General features: G+C 35.8%; 2 protein-coding genes across 5 annotated transcripts in view; both read right to left on the bottom strand.

The window, feature by feature from the left end:
- Positions 1-12892, bottom strand: part of apbb1 (amyloid beta (A4) precursor protein-binding, family B, member 1 (Fe65)) — a 31121-nt gene extending 18229 nt beyond the window's left edge. For all 4 annotated transcript variants that reach the window (XR_012386187.1, XR_012386188.1, XM_003199317.7 and 1 more), the window contains exons 1-2: positions 12780-12892; positions 4870-5626 (exon numbers count right to left, since the gene is read on the bottom strand). Coding sequence is in view for 2 of the 4 variants with exons in the window: in XM_003199317.7 (XP_003199365.2) it covers positions 4870-5617 (748 nt within the window). In the remaining 2 variants the exon portion in view is untranslated. The remainder of the gene's footprint in view (positions 1-4869; positions 5627-12779) is intronic.
- Positions 1-16371, bottom strand: part of apba1b (amyloid beta (A4) precursor protein-binding, family A, member 1b) — a 219446-nt gene that overhangs the window by 15368 nt on the left and 187707 nt on the right. The gene's annotated exons all lie outside the window — the stretch shown is intronic.

Below are 16371 nucleotides of genomic sequence, written 5' to 3'. Positions count from 1 at the left end.
AGCAACAACCAACCACTGAAAATTTTGTCAGAGTAATTCTTCAAAAATAATTCATTTAGAACATGCCTGAAGGACCACATATCTTGGACAGTTTAACCAATTAAAGTTTATTAAAATATTAATGACAAGAAAACATGAGTTCTGCAAATATATACATTTTTATTATGGCAAGAACAAAAGCAAAAAAGTACACTTACTAAAAAATTTATAAATAAAGATGTTTTTATAGATTTAGTCCGCTCAATTCGGACATTACTGTCTGGCTAGTTTCTTCAAATAATTCTTTCCAGGTATCAAAGAAATAATTTGTTCCTTAATTATAGTTTTGTAACTATTAAATAGTTTTAAATTTAAAACTCTAACTATATACATCAGTGTAAAACCTATGAATGGTGAAAAAAACATATTTCTGTAATTGTGTCATCACTTTTGCATGGCCTCTTTTGGTTTTAACAAACTTATCCCTTAGGTTTTTCCACACCTTTTAACAAAAAAATTCCTCCTTTACCACTGCTGTTGCAATTTCTAGCCAAGAATCCTTGATCATATGTTTATCTCGATGATCACGGTTCATAAGGATGTGCTGTCATCCTGTTTCAGACAAAATCTCTTCAAAGTGTTTCATATTCAACCCAAATCAAATGCGGCGCCACGCGCACTGTTCACTCAAGTCTCAAAAAAAAAAACATGCACACCGCCAAATGAAATCATGTCACGCACACCTAAAGCGAACCTCCGCAAAATCTGCGATGACATCACATTTGCCGTGCGCACTCAGGCGAACTAGCAGACGCTTCAAGTATAAACCAGGCTTTATACGGCTGTCTGAAATACTCTATTCTGATTAGAAGGTGCTGTAATGTAAACCAGAGAAAGCTCAAATGCCGTCCAAATGCTGCTATTTACACAGAGCTTGTTCTGTTTCTGTATTTGATCTTCCAAAAGACAAGACACAAAGAAAGAAGTGCTTACAATTTAATTTTAATTATGTTCCAGAGAATTATAAAAAAAGATTTAGCACTAGCATTTGAGAAAGGACAGATTCCAGAATCTCCCCCAGTTCAGTGCTGGCTAAAAACTCAAAGAAAAAGCAGCTCTAACCATAATAGAAGAAGCTGTGGATTGTGAGCCACAACCTGTAAGTATTCTTATTTGTTAAAATGTATCTATTACATGCATAGTTTCTAGCATTAACAGTATGTTGTAGCAAGGACGCAAACAAGGATGTAAACAACTGGAAATGCTGTTTGTCATCGTTAACAATTTACATTTCATATTAATTACACATGCTTATTACAAATATATATGAATTACATTATTTTATTATTAGATATTATTTTAGAGAGCATGCATGAGGTTCAACTGACAGTTACACTGACTGACAGTATTTAGACAGCAGAAGCAAAGCATGTGCTAGTGGAGGCGTGATGCTTTTCTTGGTAATGTGGAGCCAATTCGCGAATCACAGCACATTAAGTTAGCTGACCAATCAGAGGCTCTTGAGGGGTTTCAGAGAAACTAGGAAATATGATAGTAGTTTTTATGTTAGTGGGGTAGCAGTATATAATCAGAGTAAGATTTATGAAAAAATAACTTGATTTCTTTTCTTTTTTTATACAAATAAACCATGAGTATACATTGCTTTGCATCTTATAAACACAAATAAAGCCTTGAAAATTTAGCATTTGTCTTTCTGCAGTTAATGCACGTTTGAAAAATGCTTAGCTAGTAGACTGCTTGCATTTCAATTTTTACAAGAAAATAGGGCTGGGCGGTATATCGGGTTTTAAGGATATATTGATACGATTCCCCAAATTAACGCGGGATTATCCAATATTGTTCGTATCGATATGGTTTGAGGCCACACGTGCGTATTCTGCATGAAACAGACCACTCCAAGGTAGCCCGCGAGCTCCACTTGCACAAATGTGCGCATGAGTAAATTAATGATTCACTCCATGAGTCATACAAAAGATGTTCAAAATGAACGAATCGTTCAAAAACGACCCATCACTGACGCAACATGGAGGAACATGCAGCGCCGGTGTTGTATCGAAATCTGACTCCCTCAACAAATCTGACTGCCCCTTGCTTGCATGCACGTCACACAGCGCCTGCCTCTGTCACATCGGTTTATCAGAAACCTTTTATCAATCATTTCTTCCGCAATTAACAGCAAGAACGAACATAAAAGCCTTGTCAAATTGACAAGCAGCACCTGAATGTGTTCAAAAGAATTAAAAACGCCAAAATGGGATGAATTTATACCGCATTTCGAAAGTGAAACCACTTCATATTCATAGATTATAAGTTCAGTGTTTTTTACACGACGGTCTCTTCTTTACATTTACGTTATCACACATTTAGCTCTGCGTTCTGGTCTGTTAACATTTATATGCTTAACCAGCATTTCATCACAGTACTCTGAAACTTTTTCATTACTTCTCATATCAATAGTCTATTTATTTTCATCTCATTTAATATTTAGTATAACAAGTAAGTCAATACAAAAGAAAAAGTGTAGGATTTTTTTACATGGAGTGGAAGACTTCTCTTTAGATATCTTCGATATGTGCACTGTTTAATAATTATGCACAATACATACATGTAAATAATTTAATTGTTGTTTATTAATAACACAACTGTGATTACTTATAACAACACTGTATAACAATACTGTGACATACTGTGCATTTTATATTTACATTCAATGTAGTTCTTTTCTATTCTCGAATACTTTAAGTCGTGTTACTATTTAAGTGTGTTCCTTTTTGCTCTGACAATGTAGCTATGGTTTCTATGGTTCTGTTTACTTTGTTATTTGCACAACAGCAAAGTAGTGCTGTGTATAGTGTCAGGCAGGAAAAAAACCCTGTACTTTATTTATTTATCAAATATTTTTTTATAATTTGTAATGTTGTGCAACATATAGTATTAAGCAGGAAAAAGACTGTACTGTTTTATTTATTAAAGATTTTGTGCAGCTGTTTATTTGTAAACAGGGAGGGAAACCCTTGTGTTTAAGTAATATTTTGCTCAAAAAATGTTTAATAAAGTTTTAATAAAGGCTTTAACTCTCAAGTAACCATTTATGGGAAAATACCATATATATATATATATATATATACATATATATATATATATATATATATATATATATATATATATATATATATATATATATATATATATACATATACATACATATATATATATATATATATATATATATATATATATATATATATATATATATATATATATATATATATACACATATACATATATATATATATATATATATATATATATATATATATATATATATATATATATATATATATATATATATATATATATATATACACATATACATATATATATATATATATATATATATATATATATATATATATATATATATATATATATATATATATATATATATATATATATATATATATATATATATATATATATATATATATATATATACAGTTGAAGTCAGAATTATTAGCCCCCTGAATTATTAGCGCCCGTTTATTTTTTTCCCCAATTTCTGTTTAATGGAGGGAAGATTGTTTCAGCACATTTCTAAGCATAATAGTTTTAAAAACCTATTTCTAATAACTGATTTAGTTTATCTTTGCCATGATGACAGTAAATAATATTTTACTTGATATTTTTCAAGACACTTCTATACAGCTTGAAGTGACCTTTAAAGGCTTAACTAGGTTAGTAAGGTGAACTAGGCAGGTTAGGGTAATTAGGCAAGTTATTCTATAACGATGGTTTGTTCTGTAGACTATCGGAAAAAAAAAATAGCTTAAAGGGGCAAATAATTTTGTCCCAAAAATAGTTTTTAAAAAATTGAAAAACTGCTTTTATTCTAGCCAAAATGAAACAAATAAGACGTTTTCTAGAAGAAAAAATATTATCAGACATACTGTGAAAATTTCCTTGCCCTGTCAAACATCATTTGGGAAATATTCAAAAAAGAAAAAAAAATCAAAAGGGGGCTTATAATTCTGACTTGAACTGTATGTATAAGATAGTATACTGTCATTCCACTTAAAAATACTGGGTTATGACTCTTTGCCCATATCGCCCAGCCCTAAAAGAAAACAACTTGTTGCAACGGGTGTTGTTGGTGTCCACTTGGGAAATAGAACTATACTCTTGACTGTTTGGTCCTCTTCGCCATTATCACTCTATTAAGTGCAAGCTTATGAGTATGCGCGAGTGTTTGTGTGTTTTTGTGTTTGTTTGTGTAACTCTACAGGCTGACTTTTGCTTTCGCTTTCGGTCTGCAGTGCGATCCTCCACTGAGTGTACCCGCACAGCCAAGAACTGTGAAGGCTTTTACACTTGACGCGATTGATGTTGTATTGGGCAGAACAAGATGAACATTTCTTCTGTGAGATTGCTAACAGTGCAGACGTATATGAAATTAGCAATTGCAAATTAGCAAATTAGAAAAGGTTGCTTGATTTAAATCATGACGTAGGTGACGTTCATTTAGCAATAATTCTCCAATACCAACAGCAAAACTGTTAACTTCAAGGCTTATCGATTCTTCAGTCTTTTATAATTTAGCACCGTTTTGATACCCATCACTAAATATGCCCGCTCACTGTGAAAATGACATTGTGACTAGCTTGAAGTGGTATTTTCAAAAATGTCAAACCTAGCCAAGTGGTTGGTGAACAGGCACACTTTCATTGTTACTAGCATGCATAAGAACTGATTGTAGTTTATAATGTAAATCCAATGAGGTAAGGTTGTGTTTCAAACTACTTTGAGTGTGGTCATGGTTATACAATCACAAAATATTTCCTCTGTAAACATCGACATTGTTGTGTGACCTACCTGGTTCACCATCCGGGGTGCTGCTTGCAGTGCTTCCCTGTGACAGTGACATGCAGCTGGAGTCCTCGTCACTAGGAATGCCATTCTTGCTGAACAGCAGACAAGTATTTCTGCCACTACCTTCAGCACGTTTCTTTTGAATTTCAGATGAATCTCTGTTCTCGCCTCCACTAGGATCTACATTTTCCTCTTCCTCTCCTTCAACATCCACACCTCTTGATTCTTCCTGATTCTTCTCCATCATGACAGAAGAGTAAATCAGTACAGATTCATCAGCCCCCCAATCATTCAGGTCAGAGCAGAGCGCGTTAAGGGTCTTGTTCTTCTCTTCATGGTGCCTCTGCGAGTTCTGATTTGGATTCGTCTCTGTTGATTCATTCTTGTTCTCGACCAAGTTTAAATTCTGGTCTTGCTGCTGCTGTTGCTCTGCTAACTTGCATATCTGGTTCTTATCATCCTTCATCCACTTGGTTTTACTTTCAGAAAGACTGTGTTCATTTTCCTGATTTCTGCTCCATTCACCTTCTTGGTGTCGGAGGGATGCATCGTCATCATCATCTAGTCCTCCCATAATGTCTTTGAGGAGCTGGATGGAAGTTGTGCTGGAGTAATTATGACGACTCTTTTGAGACCCAGAAGTATCATTCAGAACTAACTTTTTTTCATGTGATAAACAGAGGTCAAGGGTCAGGGAGGATGAGATGTATGCATTTTCATTGAGCACATCTGATGGGCTCTTCACCGACATGTCACAGAGCTGTACACAATGAAAAATAAAATGTAATGTCAAAGACTTGAACAATTTAACACAAAATTAAACTAGCAAATGATCCAAACAAGGAAAAAACTTAGCATTAAAATTGCTAATGAGCTTACATTTAAACAACACAATTCACAAATAGGAATGCAAAAGGGTCTGTAAACCTAATGCAGTGTTTCTAAACCTTGTCTCCTTTATAGGTTACACCCATTACATGTCTTTCATTCATTCATTCATTTATTTTCTTGTCGGCTTAGTCCCTTTATTAATCCGGGGTCGCCACAGAGGAATGAACCGCCAACTTATCCAGCACATTTTTTATGCAGCAGATGCCCTTCCAGCCGCAACCCATCTCTAAGAAACATCCACACACACATTCACACACAGACTCATACACTATGGACAATTTAGCCTACCCAATTCACCTGTACCGCGTGTCTTTGGACTGTGGGGGAAACTGGAGCACCAGGAGGAAACCCACAGGAACGCAAGGAGAACATGCAAACTCCACACAGAAACACCAGCTGAGCCGAGGATCGAACCAGCGACCTTCTTGCTGTGAGGCGACAGCACTACTTACCGCGCCACTGCTTCGCCCCACGTCTTTCAGTCTCTGCTAATAGGCTAATGATCTGAATCAGGTGTGTTTTAATTAGGAGACATGGAAATTGTGGTTGAGAAACACTGGCCTAATACATACAGGGCATAGATATACACTAGATATCGCATACGGACCCTGAGCGTGTCAATAGCGCTGCAACATTTGTACAGTGCTCCAAGGACAAATGTCATCCAGCCACACTAGTCAAGATTAAAGCCAATGTGAAGATGCTGGACTTTAATACCGTGTATGGGCAAACGAAGTATAAAGGCATAACATTTCATAGGTAAGATTTAGTTTTTTTTGTTTTAGTATGTTACGAACTTTTGTGCTAAACAAGCATTATACAGTCAGGCCATAAGGCAAAGTAGCACCGGCTCAAACACCAGGCTTATGCTAGTTTTGTTGAATAAAATAAGCAAAATAAAAAATATAAAAACAAGATGCTGTGGTGCTAGAAACGTGTATAGTTGTCAGCTAAGTGAGTGAGTCGTTCATAACAAAGATTCATTCACAAACTAACTACTCCCGCTGTTGGAGGCAGGAGAGGGGGGTGTGTTTCAGGACACGGATTAGATCATATTTAACAGGAAGGGAGGGTAATACACACATGCTCTTTGTCAGAAATGCCTGTGCGATCATCGATGTAAAAAAGTGATGTAAAATTATAATTTTCGTAATTTAAAAAATATTTGCATACTGACCAGCGGGAAAACTCCTAATTATATATATATATATATAGGAGTAAGGACCGGTTGAGAGTGTAATGGAATTTAATAGCGTACGCCAATTGGAAAGAAAAAAAACTTCCGCATTTCGCGATGTTTGTGTGTGTGTGTGGTGTGTGTGTGTGTGTGTGTGGTCCTTTACTGACAGCCGCGTATGGATCTTGTTGGAAATGATGGCGAAAGGTCCTAAAGACCATGGTGTTTACTTCAATAATGCCACTAATGTCTTAATTTAATTTCTGTTTAGTTTAGTTATGACTTTAGTTGGATTAAGGTCATCAAAGACCGCTGTTTGAGCTTATGTAGGCCTACAGTTCAAAATTAATATTTAACTGAATAAACAGTGAGTAAACATAAGTACATCTTATTATAAAACGGGGAGACGCAGTGGCACAGTAGGTAGTGCTGTCGCCTCACAGCAATAAGGTCACTGGGTTGCTGGTTCGAGCCTCGGCTGGGTGAGTTGGCATTTCTGTGTGGAGTTGTGGAGTTTCTCCAGGTGCTCCGGTTTCCCCCAAAGTCTAAAGACATGTGGTACAGGTGAATTGGGTAAGCTAAACTGTCCAAAGTGTATGAGTGTGTGTGTGTGTGGATGTTTCCCATAGATGGGTTGCGGCTGGAAGGGTAAAAACGAGCTGGATAAGTTAGCGGTTCAGATGCTGTGGCAACTGCTTTTTTATAAATGGACTGAGCCGAAAAGAAAAGGAATGAATTAATCTTATTGAACATCATTTATTTTCATCACTAATTCTAATAGTAAAACAGTTTCTCAAGCAGTTTGTGATGCATTTTGGAAACTGGAGATGAGCGCCTAGTCTAATGTGCCACCTGGCTTGAGAAACCCGTTCTCAAAAACGTATTATTTTGGTAGCACACACATTCTGAATGCCTTCGACAAAATTCAAATGAGCCACTTTAATCTAGATTTAAAAAAATAATCTATACCTATATAATAAAAATAGTTTGTTTGAAAACAACATTTTTTGTCATCATTACTGCAAACTTATATGAGAGATTATATCCTTAAATGTGAAGGGGGCCTTACAATATTTTCTGGGGAAAAAGGGGGTCTCAGGCAAAAAAAGGTTGGGGACCACAACCACTGCTTTACTGCACCTTAGTCCCACATTCACTTCAAATGAGCGCTGCCCTGTACTAAAACGGCAGCTCTATTAACGCATTTCTTCCAACAGACAACAATAGCATAGGTGACGTCTACTGTAAATATCTATGGATACAGGGGTTGGACAATGAAACTGAAACGCCTTGTTTTAGACCACAATAATTCATTTGTATGATGTAGCGGTTCCTTTTGTGGCCAACACAGTATTAATTCATCTTAGGAATGATAGATACAAGTCTTGCACAGAAGCCAGAGATTTTGGACTTTGCAATTTCTAACAATCCAAACAAATTACCAAAACACCTGCATTTTCTCATCACATGCAACGATGGAACGCAGTGGAAACATTTCAAGACATCCCAAAAATGTGACAGACCTGGCTATTTAGGTTATGGTTATTTAGCCTTATAATATACAAAAGACAAGGAAATTGTGTAATAGGCATAATAAAATTAACAACAGAAAAAAACTCACCTTCCAAAAATCACCTACATTTAGGGCTGGACGATAAAACGGTATCCAGTATTTGACCAAACACCATTGTCAATAACAATAAAAAAAGATTGGTATGAAGTTTTGGTATGAAGCACTATAGTTTATAAAATGTGGCTACTGAACACACACCTTGGAAGGAAGACCAATACAATTTAGGGTTATTTCAAATTGAGGCGTGTGGCTTGTGCATGCAAATAGAGAGTGATGCGCACATGGTCTGCAAGTGGCACGCATGTGATGTGCTTGCATACACCTAGTTGAAAAACATCTCAACTTTAAAAAAATAAAATAAAATAAAACAATGAGTGCACTGTGATTTATGTAACTAGAACTAACTTTGTATGTAAAATATCCATTTTGCTAACAGTGTTTCCCCTAGGTTTACCGGCTTGGGAGGAAGGGTGGGTTAGGGGTGTAGCATGGCTGTTCTGACTGACACCGACAAAAGGACTTATGGAGTTAATTTGTTTCTTTTTATGACAGCAGTAAATAACTGAACAATCATTTAAACTGTACAACCGTACAAGCTAAAAATGTGTATTTATGCACACAAAGTGTACAGCTTTTGTCACTGCAGTTTATCTTTCTGGGCTTCTGGAAGAACATTCTGGTACACTACTAGTACATTGATTCTGGTATACACATATGAAATAAAGTATACTTTTTTCCTAAAGGTGTATTCACTGACTTACTTACTAAGATCAGTCTTGTACAGCCAGAGGGAGTATTGCCACTTTGACAGCCAAATTAGGTCGAAGCTATGGATGCTCCAAGATTTTTGAAGCCGATACAGAGTACTGATGCATTGTCATGGTGATTGGCTGATACTGATTCTAATGCTTCACGCTTTATAATGCATTAAGCACATTTTCCCTCTAAGTATGAACCTTAAGAAAAGATCTGGCCTTACCTAAGAGAATAAATGAAGGATGCTGCATATAATCCTTTAAACACGTCTCTCATAACCATTTAGGTGTGAACATGTCATAGCCAGAAGCAGCCTTAGAGAAAATACTTCATCCGCTATACATCCATTACTTCTTTACTAATAGGAAATAGGCCTATAAACTGTTTATTGCAATAAGTAGATTACAACAAGTTATCTTATTAAATATCACGTTAAATAGAGCTGTGAACCTACACTAGTCCACGGTTCGGTTACGATTATCATGCCATCGATTCGGTTCAATTCGATATTTCGGTGCATCACGGTGCATTGACGGTGCTTTCCATACAAAGTTTTATATTTTCTTCACAGCAGCAGTTCTTGTATTAAAATGTATGAATATATTTATATTTATATACTATTTGTAATACAATTTTGTCATTTAATACAAACAGTCAGATATATAAACTGTAACTTTAAACAAAACGAGCATTTAGCAAATAATATAAACAAATATAAATATCCAGCTCAATTTCTGATCCTTGTCTAGTTCTCTTACACCCCTTTGATTGGTCACACCCTCAACAAAAACGGTTGCGATTGGCTCTTGCGAGCTGCGCTCTTCACAGATGAGTGATACTGATAAGCGGCAGGCGGCTGCGGCGATCTCACAGCTGATGTATGATAGACACGGTGGAGAAAACTCTGCAGACACGCGCTCGTTTCTGTATGCAAAAGTAACGCTGTAAAACAGCCGACAAGAGAAGCCACGCCAGCAGGTCAAATGGGCCACTGTGTGTGTGTAAGAAAGAGAGAGAGAGACAGAGCGAGAGCGAGAGCAAGAGCAAGAGAGAGAGAGAGAGAGAGAGAGAGAGAGAGAGAGAGAGAGAGAGAGATAGAGAGAGAAATGGAGTAGGCTACTTTCATTCTCTCGATCTCAGTGAAATAGGGGCTATTGTTGTATATGTCAGTGAAAGACTGATCCAGCAAACACACACAGTGAAATTGTGCACAGTTTATGAGTTTTAAGTAGTTAAAGCGCTGTAAATACTCGCGATCGCCTCCCTCGCGACAGAACGCATATGAGGTAAATGACGTCAGTAATAACCGGTTATGATTATTACTGAACCAATACCTAATTGTCCGCGTCTGCATCGCAGTGCACCGAAGAAACGATTAATTTTGACACCCCTAATGTTAAAAATAAATTAAGTTCTATCATATATCTTATAATTTCAGCCAGCTTTTAGTGAACTTGCAATATCATCAAAAACACAGAGCTTTCAGTTGTTCCATGTAAAAAGGCCTAAATGCATGCAGGACCATTTAAATATTTTGCACATCTCCAACTATTGACAGTAGATCCCTCAATGAGAGAGGGGGATTTGTACTCGCAATAGCTTTACTGCTCTATTCATTTAACCTAAGAAATGTAAGAACATGCTTAGAAATGAGAATGCTTAGAACATGCTAAATGCTTAGAACATCACTGTGTCTATGTGATTTCCTGGTATTTTAACTCATTTTTGGGGATCACAGAGCAGGTATAAATTTGAGGGAGACTCCCGGACCTTCTGGGAGAGGTCATAAGGTTGGATGAGACACTAGTTAAGGGTGATCGATTGCTCGCATCACAGCAGCTCAAAACACTGGAAATACAATCGTTGCACTTGTAACAAAGAGAGCATCACTCGCGCGAGTCGCACCAATAAACAGAGGTTGCACCACATTTTAGCTGCTGTGATGTGAGTGCATCGATCGATTTAAAAAGATTTGATTCAGCAGGTTTTTACCGATCACACATGTGCTCTCTCTCTCTCGTGAACGCGTGGCGGTCGGCGGAGCTGCGTACAAAAGGCTGCGCAGTTGTTCAAATCTGCATTTGCTGACAAGCAGATTGGGCTACTTATCGGAATTGAGTCGGCCCGACTCTATTTAATTGGATGAACTTTTTTGTTTTATGCCTTACCCAAAATATAAAAATACATATGAATACATTTAGATCAATTACTGTAATCATTACTATTAGACTGTGAAGAGACTATAAACCAGCACAACAAAAAATGTTTCTGAAGACAACCACCAACTACACTTTTAATTTTATTTATTACATTTCTATTTATTTTCTTTTACTATTAACACTATTTGCCATAGTAGTGTTGGTAAATTAAAATAAAGTGGTTAAATAAAAAAAAAACCATAATATTCCTAAATGGATTGTAAAAACAATATTCAATAATTATCGATACTGTATGATATGAAAAATTATAGTATATATTTTTGCTGTATTGCCTTGAAATGAATGGCACAATAAACAAATCCAAGCTGGACCCGTCATCTTTTTGAGTCCCTTTGAAACATTTTTGTTGTGTTCCGTGTTATTTGCATGTGTTGTGAGAAAATGCAGCATGTTGACTTAATGTGTTTGCATTGTGAGGATTTGCAACATGTATGCTGTCAAACCGATGAAGATCTTTTCAGACATATTTTGTAATTGTATGCGTTTTTTTTAATTGTAGCATGGTAAGCTCTCTCATTTTGCAGTGGAGACACAAGCTTGATACTGGTGACTCGTACTGTACTGAACCGTACCACTCAGTGGAAACAAGGCAATAGTAAAACATATTAACCATGATTTGCTAAACTAATCTGTACCTTAATCATAGTACCTGAAGAAAAACTGGTTATACAAATGGTAGTCAATGCACCAAAAACATGATATTAAAATAAACTTAACGTTACCACACACACAAAAACGTGTGTATGTATATATATATATATATATATATATATATATATATATATATATATATATATATATATATATATATATATAAAGGTGTTACTGTGAACCACAAAAGCTCAACAAGTATGAAATTTACACTTTAAAAGGCACTGCGTGTAACGTTTCAAGCACACAAACTCTTCATCAGACAAACTGCATCACAATGCATCACTCATAACGTTATCCTCCTAGAATAAGTGATCTTATGGTGACAGAACATTTAACGACTGTTTGTACTGTTTTTGATCAGATTGTAATTTAATAAACAAAATAGGCCTGATGCAAGACTCGTAAAAAAAAAAAAGCACTGTCGTTTTATTAAATAAAATTATATTATTAGAATACTATTAATGATTACTTAAAATAAGGATTACATCAGTCAATCAGGTTTTTATGAATAACAGCTTAGATTTGATCAATCTCCGTTGACGTTTACCCTTCGTTCGCTTAATCATTCATATTCATCATCACACAATATGTGACAAAAACGTTACACTTAGCGCTCTTAGTGCACAATAAAGCATACACCTACCGTTAATAAATTCCCCTCATAAATATCGATCAGCGTCAAAACGCCTAAAAAATCATCAAACACTGACTACATCACCGTTAAACGGCTAACATTGCTAAAGCTAGCCCACACATAACGTCATAGTGACGTACTTCTTCTTCTTCTTGTGGGGTTAATGGCGCATGGCAGACCAACTTACATAGTGCATTCCCGCCTCTTACTGGATAGGAGTGTGGAGCGCATAATGTAGAAAAAGCGTGAGATTAAAAGATAAATGATAAGAATGGAGGGAATGAAATTACGAGAAGAAAGAACAGGGGAGGGTTTTTTTTTATACCTGAATAAATTTACAATTCCTTTATTTTGCTAAATCATTCTATTAATCAATTTTTTAAGTAAGTAATTATTTGAAGTATTATTTTAATTTGATTTGAACCATTTCCTAATAAGGTCTGAAGTATATCATATATCCCATGTTACAAAAACTGCCTTCTTTTATCTGAGAAATATTGCTAAGTTATGAAGTATGCTATCCATAACAGATGCAGAAAAGCTAGTCCATGCTTTTATGATTTCTATTCTTACCAGGTCTAGAAAATATGACCATATCACCCCAATTTTATCATCCTTCCACTGGCTGCCTGTTAAGTTTCGTATTGATTTTAAAATATTACTTCTTATCTATAAAGCTTTAAATAATCTAGCTCCTGTTTATCTAACCAACCTGTCTCGCTATAATCCAACTCGCTCTTTAAGATCTCAAAACTCAGGCTTCTGGTAGCACCCAGAATAGCTAAGTTGAGCAACGGAGGTTGAGCCTCCTCACTATGGCTCTGGAATAGCCTTCTTGATAATGTCTGAGGCTCAGACACACTCTCGCAGTTCAAAACTAGATTAAAGACCTATCTTTTTAGCAAAGCATACACTCAATGCATCACATAGCTGTATGATGCATGAATGTGCTCCACGCATCTCGTTTAAATACACTATAAACACCAGCTACGCTAATTATTTTCTTTATTCTGATCCCAAGGTTTCCATAATCCTGGACCAGGCCGTATCCTGAGCAGGTGCTGTGGTGGTCATGGAGGAGTGGAGAGCATAAGATTGATTCCTGTATAACTCCAGGGACAGAAGAGTCTTCGCTGAGGTCCAGCATTCTCCAGCCTCTGGCACCTAGACAGCAGCTCTGCACAAGAAGTTTGGCCAGAGGATAAATAGTCGTGCCCAATTGAGCCTGGTTTCTCTCGAGGTTTTTTCATTCTTCACTTTCCCCAATAGGTAAAGTTCTTCATCGCAGCTGTCGTCACTGGCTTGCATGGTTCGGGTAGAACAGCGCATCGATGGATTTGCTCTTCAGTGTTTGGACTCTCAGTAGTGATTATTAAACCACACTGAACTGAGCTAAACTGAACTGAACTTAAACACTAAATACTGAACTACACTGTTCCAATTTACTATGATCTTCTATGTAAAGCTGCTTTGACACAATCTACCAGGGGCGAACTGGCAATCTGGCATTTCTGACAAATGCCAGAAGGACCAGACCATTTTTTAATTGTGGGCCGGTCATTTTTAAAAAAAAATTTTTATGTATTGTTTTTACATGCAGGCACTTTTATCTCTTGTTAGATGTAATATGATGATGATGATGATGATGATGATGATGATGATGATGAGGATAATGATAATAGTAATGATAATAATAAATGTTAAACATTTGGCCCAATCTGTGATGGCTGCCTGGTTTCGAGATGGGCCAACCCAATCCGAGGTTACCTGGACATAATCAAAATCTGGCAAGAATGTCAAACAAACAATAAGTGCAACACAAGCTCAAAGATGGACCGTAAAAAAAGGAAAGGCAGTGCCGATAACTCAGAGAAAGCAAAAAAAGGGGTCTAAAATCGAGAGAGGTCTGGATGCAGACCTGGTGCAGTGCAATCTGAGCTGCATAAAAAGTTTTTTAATGGGCTCACCTAACCCCAGCCCTAACCCTACCCATCACAGTGAAATCACTAGCTCCATTTGAATGCATTGTGTCTGACGTTGCATCGCTGAGTGATGCAATCTCAGCTTGAATCATAAAGGCTGCATCCAGATACTAATATAAAAATCAGACGCTGCCAAATTAAAAAAATTACCTGAAATATTCTTGAAAGGCTTGAATTCAGCTGCTGCATTGGAGGGCAGTATACAGTAGAGGAGGTAAAAAAAAAAAAAACAGAAAATATACTTCTAAGTCATTATACTAAAATATACTAAGTAATTTTAACGCCATACATGTTACTTCTGACAGTTTTTGATAGTAACCTAGTGTTTAACCTATAGCCATACTGTATTTGTAGTGAACTCTGAATGCATAGCTAGTCTTTAAAGTAAAACATTTAATACATGCAGGTTACAGTATGTAATTCATCCTCTCATTGTCAGAAACAATGAGCTGCAATCAATCCAGAAATCCTTTGATTCTTTATTTTTTTCCTACAAAGTTTCCAACAAGCACTAAGCATGCAAGTGATTACAATCACTTTGCTGTATCCATGTGGGTTGGAGTGTGTGTGTGGTCTACAACAAATTAGAATAAACAAATTAAGGGATCAGAAAAACGTAAAACACTTCCATGGACAGGGACGACGCAGAGGCGCAGTAGGTTGTGCTGTCGCATCACAGCAAGAAGGTCACTGGTTCGAGCATCGGCTGGATCAGTTGGCGTTTCTGTGTGAGGTTTGCATGTTCTCCCTACGTTCGTGTGTATATATATTTACAGATGAAGTCAGAATTATTAGCCCCCCTGAATTATTACACCTCTTTGTTTTTCCCTCAATTTTGTTTAACAGAGAGCAGATTTTTTAGCACATTTCTAATCAAAATAGTTTTAATAGTAATTGCTAATTTATTGATTATTTATTGATGATTTATTTTATCTTTGTCATGATGACAGTAAATAATATTTGACTTGATATTTTTCAAGACACTTCTATACAGCTTAAAGTGACATTTAAAGGCTTAACAAGGTTAATTAGATTAACTAGGCAGGAAAGGGTAATTAGGCAAATTATTGTATAAAGATTGTTTTTACTGTAGACTATCGGGAAAAAATGCTTAAAGGGGCTAATAATTTTGACCTTAAAATGGTTTTAAAAATTAAAAACTGCTTTTATTCTAGCCAAAATGTAACAAATCAAACTTTCTCCAGAAGAAAAATAATATCAGACATACTGTGAAAATTTCCTTGCTCTGTTAAACATCATTTTGGGAAATATTTAAAAAAGAGAAAAAAAATTCAAAGGGGAGCAGATTACTCTGATAATAACTCTGTGTATATCTCATCCAGTTATCTGGTGTGTATATATATATATATATATATATATATATATATATATATATATATATATATATATATATATATATATATATATATATATATATATATATATATATATATCATCCAATAATCCTAACTTCCCACAACCTTCTAATTTTAGGACCATTTCTCCATTTCTGTCACTTTTGTCAATAATATAATTTATGTACTTCCAAAATACCTATCTTCATTTTGAAACCGGTTAATTAGCCTAAATGCACAGTTACAACATAATTTTAACATTAG

This window comes from Danio rerio, chromosome 10 (genome assembly GCF_049306965.1).
Source record: "Danio rerio strain Tuebingen ecotype United States chromosome 10, GRCz12tu, whole genome shotgun sequence".
Taxonomy (NCBI): domain Eukaryota; kingdom Metazoa; phylum Chordata; class Actinopteri; order Cypriniformes; family Danionidae; genus Danio; species Danio rerio.
Note: the sequence above shows the minus strand (reverse complement) of the source record. Positions and strands in the feature narration are given on the sequence as shown.